Source organism: Eumetopias jubatus, unplaced genomic scaffold (genome assembly GCF_037043125.1).
Source record: "Eumetopias jubatus isolate StellerSeaLion01/CBP00866 unplaced genomic scaffold, mEumJub1_p1.0 scaffold_12, whole genome shotgun sequence".
Taxonomy (NCBI): Eukaryota; Metazoa; Chordata; class Mammalia; order Carnivora; family Otariidae; genus Eumetopias; species Eumetopias jubatus.
Window position 1 is genome coordinate 25587977 of NW_028274818.1, and position 21747 is coordinate 25609723.

Here is a 21747-nt window from a genome sequence, read left to right on the forward strand (position 1 = left end):
TCTGATGCTAACATCTGAGACCCATTCATTGGCTTAGACTATAGTGAAGGGGCCACTCAGTCTGTGAGTCACAGTGACGATCCCTAAAGTGTTTTATGGTTTACCAATCGCTTTTACACCTGTCATGTCATGCTAGCCTTGCCTCTGTCCTACCAGGCTATGAGTTTCCTGACTCTGTCCTCCCATTCCAACCACTCATTTTAATGTGTATCCTAGAAGAGCCTAAGTTGTTAAGAATTTACTTCAGTCAGGCAGCTACTTTCTAAACTAGGCAGCTCCATTTTTAGAAGATAGGAATTTAGGATGGGCTGGGAACACAGAACCACCCCCTACATCCACTACCCGGTATCGGGCACAACGCGGAAACACAAAGCTTCCCTAGCACTCTGCTGTGAGCATTTTAAATGATGAGGGATCAAGACAGAAAGCCGGTGAAGTCCGTGGCAGGACTAAGCAGAACAAGAGGGAGCAGATTCCCATGTGCTGAATGTCAGGCAGAATGGTCTGCTACCCCCTACCTGACTCCTGACTCGCTCTAAAGAAGTATAGGGACCCCTACAGATCCTGGGCAAGTCCTAGGCTGGGAGGTAAGTGGTAGCCTTGGGCAAATGGTGAGCACGCGTTCATGACCTGACTGGAAGCTGAAAGAAAAGTGGAGGGAGTCACTGTGAGGTTTTAAGAAAGCAGAGGCCATTATCATTTGAATTATGCCCCATTTCTATGGTAGGTTGAAGTTGGCCTTAACTTTGACTATTATCATACACAATAGCATGATGGCCAAATTTCCTATTTGTGGCCATATTTAGTAAGGTGTCGTGCAGGTCAACAAAAAAGTCTGTGGTGCGTTTCATGAAATCAGTTAATGCTGTATATTCCATTTTGGAGAGGCAGTGTTGCATAGTGGAAGTTAAGAGCTCTAGACTCTGTGGCCAGACTGCTTGGGGACAAATCCTGGCTCTGTTCTACGCTCACCGTGTGATTGGGGCCAAGTTATCCAGCCTCTTTATGCCCCAGTTTCCTAATTTGCGAGTGAGGATCGTGACAGAACCTATCTTATAGGGTGTTGGGGTAGTGAATGTAAAGCATTTAGGCATTGCCTGGCACAGACTGAGGGCCCTAGCTATTATCAGAGATGTCATCCAGTTTCAGAAGTGTTACACATCCCATTTCAAGTGTTCTAACCTTGTTTCTCACCCATTCCAACTTTCTCTGAGGTCATATTATAGAATGAATACACTACTGCCAAAGAAGTTTGGGTGGGAATTCTATAAAGAGACCTGTGTGACTTGCAACTGCCAGTTTGAAGCTGATGGCAAATTTTCATTAGCCAGAGTAAATTCTTGAGTACCTAAGATAACTAGAACTTGAAATGACTTTGAATGAAATTCTGTTGAAAGGATCGATCATTCTATTTTTCTAGGCTTCTTTGGAAGAACACAGGCACATAGTATGCTTTTTTAAAAGATTTTATTTATTTATATGACGGGGAGAGAGAGACAGCAAGCGAGGGAACACAAGCAGGGGGAGTGGGAGAGGGAGAAGCAGGCTTCCTGAGGAGCAGGGAGCCCGCCGTGGGGCTGGATCCCAGGACCCTGGGATCATGACCTGAGCTGAAGGCAGACGCTTAACGACTGAGCCACCCAGGCGCTCCAGGCACATAGTATGTTTTGATGCTCAAGATAAGACAAAAATTTGCAGATTCCCAATGCAAGAGATGATATTTGGTATGTAAGAGTAGCATTTTCCATTCTGCTTTGACACCACTAGTTAATTATAAATAAATAACATGGTGTTGAGGGAAGCACACAGGTCTTGGTGTTAGACCATCCATGTAAGAATTCCGGTTCTGTTACTCCCGGTGTGTTTTTGGTCAACCAGTTAACTTCTCTCACCCTTGGTTTTCTTATCTATAAATAGGCACTAATAATATCTATCCTCACACTGTTATCCTAAGGATAAAACTAGATAATGCATGTGAAAACATCTGACACATAGATGTGCTCAGTAAACCTAAATGAAACAAAAATAATTAGCAAACTTATCTAAGCCCCCAGTCTGCCACATGAAAAAAGCATAATTATTTCACTAAGCTTAATGCTTTTTGTGAAAGGAAATCCCGGGTAGGCTAATGAAAGGGGGCACTCCTGGTAGGATCAAATTTGCCAAATGAGTACGTGTATAACCAAGAAGGATTAAGATCAGGGTTATGGAATCCTGTTCCCTTGTCAACAGCCAGTTCAATTAGCTTGATAAACGGAAGAGGCTTTAATGATAGAGGATAAAGTGCCAAGATCAACAGGTAAACATAGAGTAGAGTTTGTTTTTTCTTTTTTCAAAAGGCTTCTCTTTATGCCGTTAGCAAGGAGTTTGCAGATTATCCAAGAAAATTCTGTTTCCTACACTGTAGGAATTCTTTAAAAAACATTTTAAACATCAAATGGGTAATAGTGGCCAGCTCTTGTGAGATTTAACATATTGAGAAGAATGCTTTGCTTAGAAGGTAGAAGTACTCTCTCCTGAGACCAGATATAATAATTTCCATCACTGTATTTTGATACCAACATCATTATAAATATTCCTTTGTTAATGTAATTTTCCTTCCTTTCTTTTAGAGATTTCCACTTCCACTCAATGCTCCTCTTAAAAGAAATTGGGTTCCGTTGGATTAGGAGAAGTAAACTATGCAAATAATCGTCAGGGAGATTGGCCGGATTGTCAATGACATCACCATCCCACCACCTAAATACAGGCTTTTTATTGGCTCTTCTAAGAGGCAGACAGGACCGGGAAGGCTCTGTCTGCATCACTGGTGAGTTGGAGAAAGCTCTGAGTCTATACTAAATTTTATTGTTTTTTACTTAAAATGTACTCAGAATCATTATCCACATATTAGTACATCTTCCATGTTATTCCACATGGAAATATGTCTAAACAAATATTTTTAGTGACTACTTATCCATTCTATCAGGTGAATATATCATGGTTTATTTACCCACCACCATCTACCTTATTCTTAGATACTTAGGTGTTTCAATTTTTTGCCTTCAGAAATAAATCTGTAATTACTATTTTTATTCAAAATTGTACGTGTTATTTCCTCCATAGCATAGAATCTCTGATACCTAACTGGCAATGTTTTAAAAGAGTAACACTGAAGAGTTTGCCATTCCTGTGTTGCTTCCTCTCACATCCCTGAGACCTGCATGGGAGATCCCAGCGTCCGGCTCATTCCTGGGACTGCTAAATCTCCTCTCTGTAATAGAAAAACCTGGAAGTGCCTGCATTTCATTGCAGGTAGGATGCATATTCTTCATTCTGGGTGCTTGTTGCTCCTTAGTATGGGAGAAAGGTCACAATAATCATGGCTATGAACAGAGGAGGTTTGTGAAGTGTAAACTTAAACCCTGATTGTACTGCTCTGGGTGAAAGCCTGGGACTGGTAAAATGGCTGCTTTGTGTCCTTTTCCATCTCTATAGGGAATCCATAGAAAACCTCTGGACAATCTGTTACTTAAAGCTGAAAAGGCTAGACCTTAAAAAAATAAAATAAAATGAAAGAAGAGGAAAAAAAAGAGAAAATATCAGCTTTGCTCAGAGAGAATCAGTGGTTTATTATTTTATATCTGAAGACAGATGTCTATGGCAGTTGCATCTATTATTCTAATGTGGTACTTTTAGATATGATAATAAGAATAAGCAGTTATACCATTGAAAGAGAACTCAGGTGTTGTGCATTTTGCTGGGAACCTTGTGAACACTGTCTTACTTAATCCCCACAGCAGCTCTGCAACGTAAATTATTCCCGCTGTACAAATGAGAAAACAGGCTCAGAGGGATTCTAGCACTTTCTTTCATAGGCCTGAGATCTGCACCCTGCCCTGTCTGGCTCTAAACGTGAAAAAGCCCAGTAGCTCACCCTTCACAGCTATAATTCTGAGCCATTCCTGTGGTAAAGAATTTATCAATGAGAACTAGTCTACAGTTAAATATATCTGCATTCATTCAAACATATTTTTTTTAAAAGATTTTATTTATTCATCCGACAGAGAGAGACACAGCGAGAGAGGGAACACAAGCAGGGGGAGAGGGAGAGGAAGAAGCAGGCTTCCCGTGGAGCAGGGAGACCAATGCGGGGCTCAATCCCAGGACCCTGGGATCATGACCTGAGCCGAAGGCAGATGCTTAACGACTGAGCCACCCAGGCGCCCCCATTCAAACATATTTATGAACCACATATCATGTACAAAGGCTTTACAAGATGCCTGTGAAGACAGAGAACCAGAAAACACATGGGTCCCTGCCTTTGGACTTAAAGTCCAGGTGGGGAAATAAAAGGCACAAACAAAATGTAAAACAACAAAAGATTGAAATGGTGATGTGTGTCAACATTCCAAAGGGGAAATAGTTAAGGCCCCCAGTGCAGAGGGGAGAGAGGTTTCCTACAAGGGACGGAAATGACTCTGAGAAAGAAGTGTTTACACACATTCATCCATATCATGAGTGTTTAAAAGAATAATATGTTGTTTTAGGATGATTCAGAAGCCTTTAAGTAGGTAAGAACTATATAAGTCATCTTTTAAAAAAAAGATTTTATTTATTTATTTGAGAGAGAGAGAGAGAGAGAGAGAGCACACAAGCAGGGGGGAGGGGCAGAGGGAGAAGAAGAAGCAGTCCAGACTCCCCGCTGAGCAGGGAGCCTGCCGCAGGGCTCAATCCCAGGACCCTGAGATCAGGACCTGAGCTGAAGGCAGACGCTTAACCGACTGTGCCACCCAGGCGCCCCAAGTCATCTTGAAAATAGAGTCATTCAATATTCAGATCTCTTTAATTTTACATCTGTATATTATAGAGTTTTTATGGTATATTCATGATGGGAAAAACATTTTTTTTCTTTTTATTCTCTGAGACCATAGGACAGTGTTTCTCAAAAAGTATGTTTCATGGATTACTGGCAACATAAATCACCTTGGAGTTTAGTTATATATTCAGATCTCCAGACCCTACACCAAAAGGATAGAAACAGAATTTCCTGGGGAGAGGGGGAGGCTGAAAACCTGCACCTGAAACAAGGATCCGAAGTGATTCTTATACACAGTGAAGTTTAAGAACCCCTGATACAGGGGAAGACTTAGTTGAGCACATTTATTATTTTTTTAATTCAATAAACATGTAGATTTATTTTAAATCAGAAAAATACGGAGTGCTTCACAAATTTGCATGTCATCCTTGTGCAGGGGCCGTGCTGATCTTGTCTGTAATCGTTCCAATTTTGGTATATGTGCTGCCGAAGCGAGCAGAGTTGATCACATTTATCGATAGGTTTGTGAATTAATAATATCTCCAGGGGCGCCTGGGTGGCTCAGTCTGTTGAGCATCTGGCCCTCGATCTCAGCTCAAGTCTTGATTTCAGGGTCATGAGTTCAAGCCCTGCTTTGGGCTCCATGCTGGATGTGGAACCTACTTACAAAAAAATATAACAGTGTTGAAAAAATAATAATATCTCCTATTTATTGAGCACTTACTATTTGCCTGTCACAAGCTCCCATCTGGGCTATAAAACAAACTTTGTAGGTAAGTTCATAACCTCCTTTTCGCAGATGGGAAACTGAGGCTCAAAGAGGATTAAAACTTACCTGACGTCACCTGACTAGGAAGAGCTAGCCCAGCCAGTTCTGTTTGCCTTCAGTGTCTTCTCCCACAATGCCCACTGCCCTGTTGCTTACGCATGCTGTGGCTACACGCTTATTAATAATAACAACAGCTATCATCTGAGTGCCTTTTATGTGCCATATAATTTCGGCCTAAACCTTTCAATAAGTTCAAATGGTACTTTGCCATGTAAGTAACTAAGAGGCAGAGATATTAATGCATCTCTCAAAATTACCTTCCACCCATTGAAACAGCGCTTTCTTATTCTGGTAGGACTTTTCCTCACTTTTACTTCCTCTAGACTGTTTCTAAAACCTTTTTCAGCTCTGCTGAAAAAGGGACTTCCTTTCCTTGGTGTAATATATCCTGACCCTCTTGCACCTAGTTTGGAATGGCAAACCAAGGGTGGAATGTCGGCTTTCTCACAGCTACTACACCTTTTCCCAACACAGGAACGGACAGCTGTAGTCTGAATTAAGAGGGAAGTGTCAGTTGCTGGAAAAACCTGTTGATCTTGTGACTGCAAAAAGAAAAAGACAATTTAATTAAGGAAGTCTTTCTGGGAAAGGGGGATCACACTATCCCATGTGAGATCTTATTCTGGATTATGTCATAAATCATTTTCAGGGAGTCTCATATGGCCCCGGGGCATCCCCAAGCAGCTAGAGGGACAAAGGGCTGTTTTCATTGCTGAGTCCACCCAGGCTTGCCTTATGCCTCTCACAGGGTATGGTGAAGGAAGATAATATTCTCTTTCAAGATGCAATGATTTTGTACAATTCAGTCACATAAATAGCCAAAAATATATACATGTCTATACCCTTTTACCCAGTAATACCCTCCTGGGAAATAATTCAAAAGAAGGAAACAAAGCAAAAACACAACAAAAAATATATAAAGCAGCATTGTTTACAGCAGGGGAGAACCTGAAACGACCTACATGCCCAAGAATAGGAAGTGGGTGAGTAACAATGGTGTAAGAATGTAATGGAATGTTAGCTGCTATTGAAGAGATCCCTATGATAAGTATATAGAAACACAAAAACCTTCTTTAAGTAACATAAAATGAAAGCATTAGAGTGGGAAATTGTCTTGAGCTAGATAGAATAAGGAGTCAGGCAAACATGTGTTCTTAGCTATATGGACAAATCACTTAACCTGAGTCTTGATTTCCACATTTATAAAACAAAGATAAAATACCCATCTTTCCAGGGTCATTGTAAGAACTAAAGTTGATATAAACCGTGGATAAAGACGGGCAGGGAGTACTAAGCAATAATTGTAAGTTTTATGCTGGGGTATGGAACCATTGAAAACTTTATTTGGAAAGTACTTATTTTTTTAATATTTTATTTTTATTTTTATTATTTTAATATTTTATTTATTTATTTTTTAAAGATTTTATTTATTTATTTGAGAGAGAGAGCAAGCATGAGCAGGGGAAGCAGCAGAGGGAGAGAGAGAAGCAGACTCTCCACTGAGCAGGGAGCCCATGCGGGACTTGATCCTAGAACCCTGGGATCATGACCTGTGCCAAAGGTAGGCACTAAACTGACTGAGCCACCCCAGCACCCCAGAAAGTACTTATTTTTATGATGTTTTAAATGTTATACTATTTTCCTCCTTTCTTCCTCCACGCCCTTAAAAAATTGCATACTCCTTATGTGGGAAGTATGTGCACATGTCATCAGGAAATTTGCCTAAATGGATCACTAAGCCCTATTGGGAGAAGGGTCCTAAATCCGAGCATCTGGAATCAGCTCTAGGAAAATAATAGGAACCCCAAACACTAACATGTAGAAAGGTGGCTCAGTGAGGTTCCAGGGCCTGTTTTCTAAGCAAAGGGAGGGAACACAAACAGGGGGAAACACAAGCAGGGGGAAACACAAGCAGGGGGACCAGGAGTGGGAGAAGCAGGCCTCCCGCCAAGCAGGGAGCCCAACGTGGAGCTCGATCCCAGGACCCTGGGGCTCATGGTCCTGGGATCATGACCTGAGCCGAAGGCAGATGCTTAACAACTGAGCCACCCAGGGGCCCTAGAAAAAGGTATTATTGTTAGATTTTCATCTGTCCATCTTCATCCAAGACCAGCGGAGAGATACAAGAATATAACTTGTTGCAAGGTTTTATTCTGGGCAAGTAAAGAAATTGATTTAAAATGGGTCCCCTTGAAGTGTCAGGCAACATAGTGCAGAAAGGATGAAAATCATTTAGACTTGAAAAAGCAGTAGCAATCTTCTCTTACTAATGAGAAATGAATTATGGCAACAGTATGTCCAGGGCTTCTTCTGGAAAGCTTTGGGTCAGTTACTTTAGTTCCTCTAAAAAATTTCTGGAAACTTTGTTCTACTTGGCAGTAAAACAAAGATGAACTCTATTTAGGGTTATACCAAATTCTTTTTAATTGATTGTTTTTCCTCCCCATGCTCTACCTTCCGACAGCCGGGGACACCACTGATGAAATATTCAGCATTGGAATATTTGATGTATAATTAAATAGAATACATTTAGAAGTTCAGTTTTATAGACCTTTAATCTTTTTTTTTTAAAGATTTTATTTATTCATTTGAGAGAGAGGGAATGAGAGATAGAGAGCACGAGAGGGAAGAGGGTCAGAGGGAGAAGCAGACTCCCCACCAAGCAGAAAGCCCGATGTGGGACTCGATCCCGGGACTCCAGGACCATGACCCTAGCCGAAGGCAGTCGCCTAACCAACTGAGCCACCCAGGCGCCCTAGACCTTTAATCTTCAAGTTAATAAATCTTCATGGAGAGAATCTCACAAACCAAACCAAAATATTTTTGGAAATACCATTCTCCTTGGAAAAATAATCTTGAATGTAATTACTATACATAGGAAAAAAAAACATTCATCAAGCACTTTTATATGCCAGGCAAGGTACTAAACGCTTTACACGTTATTTCATTTAATCCTCATGACCCTGTAAGTCGGTATTATTAGCCCCACTATATGGATGAAGTAACTGAGGCTCCAAGGAGTTAAGCCATTTGCTTAAGATCACAAAGTAACATGTTAGCACATCTAGGGCTAGAACTCAGGTCAGATTCTGACTCTCATGCTTTTGCTTAAATCTTTACAGGAGTTCATTTCCAAAACACTTTCATTTATGGCTATGGCTCATTCCATCCTCCCACCAACACAGTGATGTTGAATACAACCTTGGTATCCTCTCTTTTACCAGAAGTCACAGAGCCAGGGGCAGAACCAAGTCTTAGAGCAATCATAACTTCAGTGACCTTCTGTTGAGTGCCTTCTATATGGTAGGCTCTGTAATAAGTATTTTTTATACTTTTTCCCCCATGTTAATCTTCACAATAACCTTTTGAGGTGGGCACTATTATTATCCCCTTTGATGGATGAGAAAACTAAGACTCAGAAGGGCCAACCTCTTGCCCAAGTTTATATAGCAGCATGTCAGGACTAGAATTCAGGTTTGTAATAATGATAACATAATTGATATAAGCAGTTGCCATTTACTGATCTGTTGTCATGTGTTAGATATTGCTTTAAAAATTTTTTCTCAACATACTTTGAGATTTACAATTGGCATCGCTCTTTTTTTTAGACTATTTTTTTTTTAAAGATTTTATTTACGTATTTGATAGAGAGAGAGAGAGTGAGAGCACAAGCAGGGGTAGAGGCAAAGGGAGAGGGAGAAGCAGGCTCCCCATGGAGCAGGGAACCCGACGTGGGGCTCAATCCCAGGACCCTGAGATCATGACCTGAGCCGAAGGCAGATGCTCAACCAACCAAGCTACCCAGGCGCCCCTAAAGACTTTATTTTTAAGTAATCTCCACACCCAGTGTGGGACTTAAACTTACAATCCTGAGAGCAAGAGTTGCATGCTCTACTGACTGAGTCAGCCAGGCACCCCTGGCATTGCTCTTGTGATGCTCACAATTTTTCAGATAAGGAACTAAGATTTATAGAAAATAAGTTAATGCCTCCAAGGCATACAAATGGGAAAGGGTAGAGCCAGGATTTGAAAGCAGGTCTCTGGGGCACCTGGCTGGCTCAGTCGGTAGAGTGTACAACTCTTGATCTCAGGGTTGTGAGTTTGAGCCCCACACTGGGTGTAGAGATTACTTAAAAATAAAATCTTAAAAAAAAAAAATGAATGCAGGTCTCTTTGACTCCAAGACCTATGTCCTTAACCCTGAAGCTTTGCTCACTCCTATTCTGTCTCTGTATATCCTTGCTACTCAAAGTGTCGTCCCCAGACCAGCAGCATTGGCACTTGTTATAAATGTAGAACCCCAAGCCATGCCCCACACCTATTGAATCACAAGTGTATTTTGACAATATCCCCGCATGATTCTTGCGTCCATTAAGCTTTGAGAAGCACTGCTCTGCAGCACCACCAGCAATATATGAAATAGAGATGAGAAACCAGATTGTCAAGAACAGATTCTCGAGCATATTCCCTTGGAAATCAGTTTTGAGCTGGAGGAAGGTATGTCCTGCTGCTAAACTTGATAATGGTGACCTTTTTTCAATTCATAGATCAAATTAAGTCAACGAATTATATTTTCTTTTTTTTTAAGATTTTATTTATTTGACAGATAGAGACAGCGAGAGCAGGAACACAAGCAGGGGGAGTGGGAGAGGGAGAAGCAGGCCTCCCGCTGAGCAGGGAGCCCGATGTGGGACTCGATCCCAGGACCCTGGGATCATGACCTGAGCCGAAGGCAGACACCTAACGACTGAGCCACCCAGGCGCCCAACGAATTATATTTTCTTGTCTTTTCTTCCATCATTTTCTTTCTCTTCTTTAGAGCGGACTATCACTTGCCTGTCAGTAACTTTGGAAGATGACAATAATTGAACAGTAGTAAAGAAATACCTATGGAAAACTCGAAGTGTTGTTTGTTGTATTTTTTCCCCCTTTAATTTGTAGGTTTTTAAATTCTTGGATTTTTGGGGGGTACCTGGGTGGCTCAGTCATTAAGCGTCTGCCAGCTGTTCAGGTCATGATCCCAGGATCCTGGGATCAAGCCCGGCATCAGGCTCCCTGCTTCACGGGAAGCCTGCTTTTCCCTTTCCCACTCCCCCTGCTTGTGTTCCCTCTCTCGCTGTGTCTCTCTGTCAGATGAATAAATGAAATCTTTAATAAATAAATAAATAAATAAATAAATAAATAAATAAATAAATTCTTGGATTTTTTTTTTAAAGATTTTATTTTTAAGTAATCTCTACACCCGATGTGGGGCTCGAACTCACAAGCCCAAGATCAGGAGTTGCATGCTCTACCAGGTAAGCCAGCCAGGCACCCCCTAAATTCTTGGATTTGTGATTGTGATTTTATATTGCATAATAGAGAACAGTTATTCTTTCTCTTCGTAAACTTGTTCCTAATTCACACTGCGGAAATGAATGTTACTGTCTTTTGGTGTCCCACAAAAAAACACCCGATTTCCACCTACATGAACATGAGGATCAAGACTCCAGAATCTTGGGGCACCTGGCTGGCTCAGTTGGTAGAGGTGATCTCTTGATCTCAGGGTCATGATTTCAAGCCGGGCATTGGGCATGGAGCCTACTTAAGAAAAATTAAAAATAGGGGTGCCTGGGTGGCTCAGATGGTTAAGCTTCTGCCTTCGGCTCAGGTCATGATCCCAAGGTCCTGGGATCGAGCCCCACATTGGACTCCCTGCTCAGCAGGGAGTTTACTTCTCCCTCTCCCTCTGCCCCTCCCCCTGCTTGTGTGTTCTCTCTGTCTCAAGTGAATAAATAAAATCTTAAAAAGAAAAAATATTAAAAATATAAAAATAAACCTAAAAAAAAAAGACTTCGGAATCTCTCTAGAAATCAAATCATCTAACCAAGAGGAACTTGTCATAGTTCCAAGAGGAACTTGTTCTTACTGGATAGTAAAAATGTTAGTTTTTATGTTCTCCTTTGTGCTTTCCTGAATATTTAAAAATATCTACAGTGAACATTCATTCATTTGACAAATATCTAGGTGCTGGAGAGAGAGCAGTGAACAAGCCAGGAAAAAATCTGTGTTCTGGATTGGTGGTTGCCAGAGGCAGGGCAGGGGGATGGGGCAAAATAGGTAAAGGGAGTCAAAAGGCACAAACTTCCAGGTAGGGAATAAATCAGTCACAGGGATGTCACCCACAGCATGGGGACTGGTGTTAATCATACTTTATCGCATATTTGAAAGTTGCTAAGAGAGTAAGTCTTGAAAGTTCTCATCACAAGAAAAAAATTCTTTATGTATGGTAATAGATGTTAACTAGACTTATGGTGAATATATATTCATATACTGAATCATTATGTTGTATACCTGAAACTAATATAAACTTCAATGTCAATTATATCTCAGTTCAAAAAAAAAAAAAAATCTCTGTTCTGATATATCTTTGGGCTTTTCCTTTTGGCCTGGTCAGAGTCCTTGAAGAAGACACGTCACATTTCCTCTGTGGAAGGTCAACGCCTGGTAGCCAGACATCTAGGAATTGAATGGAGGAAGAGGGCTGGGAATCTAAGCATCCAATATCCATAAATCCACTTATCTCCCTGTTTATACAGAGACTCCTCTTCGACCCGCTCTGGAGAATAAATACTTCAGTTTTCTTTTAGAGGAAGGAGTGCAGCCATTGAAGAAGGGGAGGTAAACTGGAGATGTTAAACAGCTCTTGAAATTCTTATTTTAATCCCTGCCCAGGGTACAACATGTAGGTGGCTCCTAGGCATCGCTGGTGGGTAGTGTGTGTGGGGGGTAACGCCACCAAGTTTGGAGACTTGAGGGATTTGGCATGTATAAATCAGGTTGGGCCTCGGCTTTATCCACTTTGGATTTAGGGTTCAGATTTCTCCAGGTTAACTTAGTTAACGCTTGTCCATTTGCTTTCCAGCTTCTACTTTTTTTTGTTTTTGTTTTTCCTACTGGCTCCTCTCATTATTGTATGCTTACAATACATGCTTAAAAAATGCTTCATGCTTAAAAAATCCCATTACTGTCATTTTCGTGGTGTTGTAGGAAGAAACAAAAGTAGATCTGTGTATTCATCCTTATTAACTGCTTAACTCTCATCACTTTTGAGGAACATTTTCCTATCTTAAGTTCTCTCTTGATACCATTCAAATCTTTATTCTCTTCCATTTGTCCTTAGATATTTGAATAAAATATGTGTTTTTACGTGTAGCTCATTGTGATTTAGGAAGAGTTCACTGACAGTCGCATATTTAAGATTTTAAGTAGCAGGAAACAAACGATCCCTTTCCTCAGCGAAGCAAAAATAAAGATGAGACATACACATACTCAAATTTTTAAATTACATATGTAGAAGGTTCGTTATGGTAGCATTATTTGTAATAGCAAAAGACTGCAAAAAACCTACAGGCCCATCAGTAGAGGACTTTTTTTTTTTAAACATTTTATTTATTTATTTGAGAGAGAGAGCCCGAGCATGCATGCACAAGCAGGGGGAGGGGCACAGGAAGAGGAAGAAGCAGCCTCCCTGCTGGGAGCCTGAAGTGGCTCAATCCCAGGGTCCTGGGCAGAAGGCAGACGCTTAACCAACTGAGCCACCCAGGCACCCTAGTCAGTAGAGGACTTGTTAAATAAAACATACCAATCCACATGGTAGCATATTATACAGTTAAAAAGAATGAAGCAGATCTTTATGTTCTGCTATGGAAGAGTCTGTAAAGGCAGAATAGAGTAAGTATAGTATGCTATCTTCTGGTTTAAAGATACATACCTATTTCTGCAACAGGGTTACCTCCTGGGAGGAGAACTAGGTGACTGGGAGACAGGAAATAGAAGACTTAGTTTTCCCTTGTATAACCTTTGTAGCATGTGCATTTTATACTACAGTCTTATATTACTTATTTTAAAAATAAAGTACTAGTGAATAGTTTTTTAAAGAATGAGCAGGGGCGCATGGGTGGCTCAGTCAGTTGAGTATCTGACTCTTGGTCTCAGCTCAGATCTCCATCTCAGGGTCCTGAGTTCAGACCCTATGTAAAAAAAATATAAATAAATAAAAGAATGAGCTCCATGACCTTTACTTGACATAATGCTCTCCCTGGTGACTTCCATCTTTCCAATTGTTACTTCTTCAAGATGGATATTGATTCCCAAATCCTTTTCTGGACAACTCCAACCCCAGTACTCTCTCATCTGATCTTCTTTGTTAGAAATGATTCTGTGCAGTAAAACTGTCACACGCTGATTTGCTATGCTGCTACTTCTCTTATTTTTATTTTTTAAAGATTTATTTTAGAGAGAGAGAGTGCACGAGCAGGAGGGGCAGAGAGACAGGGAGAGAGAGAACCTCAAGCCGACTCCGTGGAGTGTGGAGCGCAACATGGGGCTCAATCCCATGACCCTAAGATCATGACCTGAGCCAGAGTTGGATGCTCAACCAACTACACCACGCAGGCACCCCTGCTGCTGCTGCTTTTAAATAGTATCAACCATCTTGTATTAAACTTTCCATTTTGTATTTTCATTTGTGTTTTACTAAGCCTTTTAGGGGTTGCATGGGGGGTCTTGCAAAATGAGGAGTGGCCAGTGGAGAATATGTGAGCAAGTAAAAGGGAGGAAGTACATGAGAAAGAGTTTAGAGGCTCCCTCCTAACCTTAGTCTTTCACATGCACTTACCAAGCAGAGATTCATGTGAACCAGCGACCCCTTTTTATAAAATCCTAAAAGCCCCTGGAAATGTAAAGGCTTCACATTTTACGTTGAATTAACACAATTATCATGACATCACTTTGCTAAAACACTTGCACTCAAGGGATGACAGGTTGGGAGACAGAAGCAAATATTTTGAAGCAAGACTCGCAAAATTTTAGAGCCAAAAGGGCTTGAAGATCAACTAGTCCAAACCCTTAGGTCCAAGACAAGACATTGGAGGAATTCAGGCTCAAACCCAAGTCTCTTCTTAAATCCAGTTGAACTACACCATCCAGCCTGTGGGAGCAGAAGTCCGGCCTGGATGAAAGATGGGGTACAAGAAAGACAGGAGGGTACTGTGTCTGAAGAAGAGAAAAGAAAGCAGCAGGCGAAAAAGGGGTGGTTGTTAAGTTTTGTCTCCTCCGTAATTGTGTCCAGGGCTCCGTGGGAGTCTGTGTCAATAAAAGTCTATATTAGCAGAAGCCAAATTAAGATAATCAGAACTGGTTTGAAAAGCTGCAAACCTCAACTTCCCCTTACCCAGCCCAGTCTCTTGACTTCCAGAAACCAATGAACTTCAGCTTAAAGCTCTTAAACGACCTTTTCACAACCCCCTTTTCCACACCTGGAGAAGGAAAGTCAGAAGAGGACGCAATACAAACAGGAGCGGTTTCCCTATTTCTAGGGTATTTTCAGCAGATTCCCCAGTATCTACTGTATCGGGAAAGTGAGAACCATTTAGGGTAGGGTAGCCATGGAGGTATTACTGGCCTCAGGCTTGTTTCCTTCCTTCTCTTTGCTATTGAAATCTTTTGCTTTGATTTCAGTAAGACACCCCACTTCTGCTGACGCCGGATTCTGCAGCCACCTCTCTCTCGTCTCCATGCAGGGCGCGGGAACACGTTTTGGAACGAGCCGAGCGGGTGAGCACAGGAACCCGCGAGGTTCAATGGGGAATCAGTCCCATCCACCGTCTCCAGGCTTCGGAGCCCGCCCGGCCCAGACTACAAATCCCAGGAGACGCCGCTGAGGGACGGCGCGTTCCAGTGATCCTTCCCTCACTCTCCCGGAGAGTGGAGACAAAGGTTCCGTTGGCAGCGCACTGCGGGTTGGTTTATTTTCCTACGGCGGTGACGGAGGTTGGAAGCCCGGCCGACAGCAGGCGGAGGCGTCAGGAGGCGGAATCCTCCTGTCCGGAGCACTGGGGTGGGGAGGGGGGCGGGGAGGAGGGAAGCGGGGCCACGGGCCGCGAACCGAGCCGCCCGGACAGAGCAGGCTAAGGAGATGGAAGGCGACGGGGTGCCGTGGGGGAGCGAGCCCGTCTCGGGTCCCGGCCCGGGCGGCGGCGGATTGATCCGCGAGCTGTGCCGGGGCTTCGGCCGCTACCGCCGGTACCTGGGCCGCCTGCGGCAGAACCTGCGCGAAACCCAGAAGTTCTTCCGCGACATCAAATGCTCCCACAGCCACAGTTGTCCCTCCTCCCCCACGGGCGGCGGCGGGGCCGAGCGCGGCCCTGCCGGCGACGTCGCCGAGCCCGGGCTGCAGGCGGGTAAGGAGGGCAGCGGCGGCGGAGACAGGGCTGGAGGGAGCAGCTGGAGGGCGGACCGCACCCCTGTCCCTGCAAAACAAGCCGGGAAGGGGCGGAAAGTGGGAGAAGGGCAGCGTGGCGGGGCCGCGGGGCCTGGGCCGGTCGGGTCGGCGAGGCCGTGGGCGGGCATCCCTCGGGGCGGGGGTGGGCGAGGGACGCCCGGGGCCGCCCCGAACTCCGGGAGCGGGCTCCGGGGCCCCGGGTCAGCAGGCCGTGCGTAGGGGCCGGGGTCCCCCGAGGAGCGGGGAGGGTGGCTCTGAGTGAGGGGTGGGCCGCTGTGGTCGGAGACCCGCTTAGGGATGGAGGAGTGGACAGGCAGAGGAAGAGTAGCAGGCAGGGTGCCCCTGGAGACCGAGGAGGCCAGGGAACTGGAGTGGATTGTGTGTGTTGTGCGCGCGTGTGTGGTTTTGTGCAATGTTTTTGCACCAATCGCGAGGCAACTCTGTGAAGAAGCAGGAATGTACTCTAAATGGGGCTGGGGTCGCTGAAGCAAATATGTGTCTGATGGGTGCCAGCGAGTTGCCTGAGAGGTTGCTCGTGCTTATGGTGAAGAAGTTAGAGAGGAAGGGATGGGTTTTTGGGTGGTGGGGCTGGTGCTGGTGCTGAGACTTATTGCCTTGCTTCTCCCTGGGATGTGCTAGAGTTCCTAAAGCACTTAGAATCGTGCAGGGGCTTTAATCTTTTCTAATTTCTCGCTTCATTTTCAAATGCTCTTGGTGGGGAACCGGAGGGTTTGTTAAGTACTCTGTCTAATTAGGAAATAGATTGGAAGGGAGAAGGGACTGGCGTCCTATGTGGACAAGTACCCTGGAGCCAACATAGTAAATAAGTCAGTGGGTTTAATGTAGTGATTCTCAAACTTAAGTGTGCACTAAAACCAAATTAGCATGAAAAATGTCTCATGCTCTACCCCACAGATAGAGTAGGTCTCATGGGTGGATCCTGAGAATCTAAACATGAAATGCCTCTGGGGTTTCTGTTGGAAGTGGTCTACAAACACACTTTGGGAAGCACAAATTAGTTGCTGATAGCACATTTGAACAGGAGGCTCAGAACAGAATGAATTGTTCAACTCTTCAGAGTTTGTGTGTTGGGTCCTGCATTTCCAAAGTTGCATGTTTGATATCCTAAATTTGTCCGAGACTCCAGAAATGGTGACCCAAGTAAGATAATAAGATTCTGATATGATCTTAAATGATACTATTCCATTTAGTTGGCCTGGATGTAATAAACATGGGAGGAAAGGCATGATAGCTTTTTTGGAGTTGTGGTTTTGACATGTGTGCCCAGAGATTTGCTGTTCTGAAAATGGACCTACCTACAGAGGCTGTCAGAACTGGCAAGAAGGACTAATGTTTTCAGAGATGATCCTCAGAATGTGTACTTTCACCCTCTCCCCCCGAGCAGTGCTTTCTAGCAGCTTCCCTGCTCACAAGTTTTTCTTATAGCTTACCTCAAAGAGTCCTCTATTGCTGTTACTTTATAACAACTATTTATTTTAGAATCACTACTGAAAAAACAGAGAGATGGAGGTTTTCAAGGCACTTTGACGCGGTCTTGTTTTTATTCTTTAAAAGCCAAGTTAAGAAAGACAGATGTACCCTTTGTATTTTGCCTCATTGGCTTTTCTAGTTGACTGCATCATGAACTAATCTTTGCATATTGTATTTAACTAATTCTCTTCACACTCTGGAGTCTGTCCATCTGAAATAAAAACCAGGGTAGGGTGCAGATGACTGGACTGGGAACAATTTGATTTTGTTCCATAAAATGCTTCCATTCTTTTCAGTATGGAGAGTTTTGTCCTTGGAGGTGAAAATGAGCTGATATCAGGGAAGATTAGTGAGGTGGCACTTACTATTTATATTTTGGGAATGCCATTTTCCCAGCTGTTTAGGTAACTGTGTTAGAAAGTAGAAACCACTCCTTAAAAGACAACTAGCTCTTGTTTTCTCCTTTTACAGGCTATCTGTGCAAGGTCAAGTTCACTCAGAGATTGTCTCAACTTTCTTTTGTGAATGTTGGTTTCTGAATAGGAACTTGGAATATTAAGAGAAGGAACACTCAAAAAAATTTTTTTATTCCCTTTATCTAACCAACCCCTACCCACCTCTCCTCTGGCAACCACAAGTTCTGTTTTGTTTGTCCCTTTTTTTTTTCTGTGCCCATTTCTTTTGTTTCTTCAGTTCCACATATGAGTGAAAGAAACAGTCAATTCCTAACCTAACAAACCTCTAGAAGTTTTGTGTTTTGTTTTTTTTTTTAAGATTTTATTTATTTATTCGAGAGAGAGAGGGAGCTTGCACAAGTCGGGGGAGCGTTTGAGGGACAAGCGGACTTCCCGTTGAGCAAGGAGCCCGCCATGGGACTCGATCCCAGACTGGGATCATGACCTGAGCGGAAGGTAGATGCTTAACTGACTGAGCCATCCAGGCGCCCCCTCTAGAAGGTTTTAATCATCATTTCAGAGTGGAAGTGTACTTCTAGGTTGGAGGTAGTATAGTATTTGAGCAACTGAAGATCATCGATTAACTCCAGATTTTTATTATATCACTTTTAACCACAAAGGAGATGGGAAGGACCCCAGAATAATGCTTTCTTCTTAATTTTGACAGTTTTGTATTCGTTGGAGTCAGTTTAGAGAGTATATAACATACATGATGTTTCAGGAACTAAAAAGTACGTGTGCCTGGCCCGTACAAAGTAAACTGAATTACAAGTGAAATTTCTTTAATTCCATTCCTCCCCTGCTGCCCAAATCATTGGCCTTCTTTTCACCAAACTCCAGAAGATGAGTTAATTTTCCAGCTTCAGAAGTAATGAGAAAAAGACTTTGAAAACTTCTTTGAAAAAAGTCAGAATGGAGTGTTACAAAGTAGCAGAGGGAAAAGTATTTTTCTTGTTTTGTGATCCAACAGAGTTCTTAGCTGTTGTAACATATCATAAACGTTTGAAGACATTGGAATGAGTTGGAATGCTTGCCTCTGTGCTGTATTCCTTCAATCCTGTTTCCACTCCTTAGTATCTGGATGACCTTGGGCACATCACAACTGTGCTGTGCCAGTTTCCTCATCTGGAATCGGAGATTCCGACAGTAGTGCTTGCCCTTAGGGTTGTTGGGAGTTAATATATGGTAATGTGTATGTTTAGAATAGTGCCTGTTACCGTGCTGTGTGGGTATTATAGGTAGGTCATATTATTCCACAGTTATTCAGTAAACATTTAAGTATCTGGTATAGGGGACAAAGAGTCAAATAAAGACATTGGCCTTCACCTTAGGCTAGTGGGAAGCAGTCTTTCCCTTCTATACTTTTCTCCTAAAAAAGAAAAAAGAATTATAATTATCATCATTACAGTGCACCTATTATTTGTTTCTGTTGGAGGAAGGATGAAAAGGACTAGGTAGACCTGAAGTCCGTCCTCTAGAAAGAGACAGTCTGACTTCAACCATATACATAGGCAGCACCTAAAGCAGAACAATGGCGGAGAGCTAAGGTATGGCTAGATTATAGGCATTTTATGGGAGTTACAATTCTTAGATTTTTATAGCTTTTTGCCTTTGGTTAGCAAACAGCTTAGTTTCTCCGACATTCTTCGCCTTCTTTTTTTCACACCTAGTATAAACTGGTTGCCAGAATTTAAAAGAAGAGGAAAAGCACTACTGCACTTATTTGAAATAGACATTTTTCTTGGACTCCTTAGACGGAAATCGGTATAGGTAATTAAGTGGCAGAGTGACATCTGGGGAAGAGACAGAAAACTGGGGAGAAAGGAGGTTGTTTACAGCCTGGTTTCATGGGGCTGCCTTCTTACCTGGCTGCGTGGTGGGAAGCCAGGTTGTGGGGTGAAACAGCCAGAGACTGGGACAGGTGTGCTTTCTAGAAAGTAGTTTGCCCTGATCTGTTTTGGCTCTTCGGTATAACCTCTGCAGGGATGGTCCTGTAATTGTGGTTCTTACCTATGACTTTTATTACCCCAAGCATATCGAAAACTTTTGCTTTCTCTCTCAGTTTTCTTCCTGTATGGAAGCGGTGATAGTGGTTGAAAAGCAAGCACAAGCATTGGAATCAGACCTGGGTTTCCTGTTGTAGTTCAGCCTCTCCTTCACAGTGTGACTTGGGCAAGTTGCTCAACCTCGTTAAGTCTTGGCTTCTTCCTATGTGAAATGGTAGTGGTATGAAATGCTATATATCGTATGATTCCATCTGTGTGAAATGCCCAGAATAGACGAATTCATAAAGATAGTAGGTATGTTAGTGATTGCCAGCGAATGAGGAGAGAGGAAAATGCGGAGTGACTGCTAATGGGTGTGGGATTTCTTTAGGGAGAATGAAAATGTTCTGGAACTAGATTGTGGTGATGGGTGCACAGCTTTGTGAATATGCTAAAAAAGACTGAATTATACACTTTAAAAGGGTGAATTGTATCTAAATACATACATACATACATAAAATGGGAGTGCTAATGTCTGTCTCCCAAAGTTGTTGTGACATTTAGAGATGATCTACTTTAAAGCACTTAGCGCAGGCATATAGTTAGCGCTAAGTAGATGTGGCTGTTTGAGTGTGTGTACGTATGTAGTTGGTGAGCACTAGATTAGGAGGTTGGAGCATGGTGGGTTGGGGGAAGAATAAGAGGAGCAGAAAGATGGAATGTGGGACAAAACAGTTTTGATCTGGAGCCAGATTCAGCCCCGCGTCTCTAAACTCCCCAGTCCAGTTCTGCTTCTGTGATTCCTTCCTTGTTTTCTGACCTGGCCATGAGAATATAAAATGCACCCTGGCAATGGAGAGATTTTGTTACAAATGAGTCATAGCCCAGCTATGGAGCCATAATTGACTTCAGTGGGAGACTTTATCTGATTGAATTGAGTATAATATGACTCTACCTACCCTAGCCTCATACTCGTTTCTAGTCCCCAACATTTAGGACACCCAGCCCTCCTTTGCTGATTTTGCTACCTCCCATACCCTGGGAGGAGCCTGGGAGGAAGCCCCCCACCCTCCCATCCCCAAACACAATGGCTCTTTGCACCTTTACTTTTATCAGACTCTCCCTTCCTGGGATAATCTGTTTCCCATGGCACAGGGCAGCCCACTATGAAAAGGCTTAGATAATTTTGCCTGCCTTTAGAAGAAAAGACGTAATTACCTTTAAGATGTGCCGTGCGTGTAGTTTAGTCTGAAATGTCATCACTGATTTCAATACATTTAGTTCTTCAGCCTTGGAAGTGGTTTTTAAGGAAAGCATGGATTTAAACAAAAATCCATTCTGGTTTGTAAATTTTGTTTTGCTCTGTCCACTTTCCCAGCACCTCCTTTTATTTCTCTATGCTTCTCTTCTCCATCTCATTTCCTGCATTAAATGTACTTCTCAAAAACGGTCTTTTGAAAATAAAACCTCAAGAAATATGTTGTTGAAGTAAAGGGAAATGCGAATTTCACCTTGTACCTTTTGCTCAATTCCTGTAGGTTCTGGACCTACAGAACATGCTTTTGTATATATGTTGTTTTGTTTGTATGATTGCTATGGATGTATTTGTTTTATCCCGCTTACTAGATAGTGAACCCTTAAGGCTAAAGGCTGTGTTTTATTCATCTTTGTATCCCCTGCAATGCCTGCCATAGTGCTTTATACATAGTAGGCAAATAAAATACCTGTTAGGGGCACCTGGGTGGCTCAGTCATTAAGCATCTGCCTTCGGCTCAGGTCATGGTCCCAGAGTCCTGGGATCGAGCCTCACATTGGGCTCCCAGCTCAGCGGGGAGCCTGCTTTTCCCTCTCCCACTCCCCCTGCTTGTGTTCCCTCTCTCGCTGTGTCTCTCTCTGTCAAATAAATAAAATCTTTAAAAAATATA

General features: G+C 42.8%; 1 protein-coding gene and 1 non-coding gene across 2 annotated transcripts in view; one reads left to right on the top strand and one right to left on the bottom strand.

Annotated features, from left to right (window-relative positions):
• Positions 1 to 5189: 5189 nt before the first annotated feature.
• LOC114222043 (U6 spliceosomal RNA) lies at positions 5190 to 5297 on the bottom strand. Its single transcript, XR_003611855.1, has one exon. It is a non-coding gene; the product is annotated as a U6 spliceosomal RNA (small nuclear RNA).
• A 10245-nt stretch (positions 5298 to 15542) lies between these two features.
• Positions 15543 to 21747, top strand: part of DSTYK (dual serine/threonine and tyrosine protein kinase) — a 47073-nt gene continuing 40868 nt past the window's right edge. Inside the window, exon 1 of the mRNA XM_028120259.2 lies at positions 15543 to 15850. Within this exon, the coding sequence (XP_027976060.1) occupies positions 15586 to 15850 (265 nt within the window). The 5' untranslated portion in view covers positions 15543 to 15585. The remainder of the gene's footprint in view (positions 15851 to 21747) is intronic.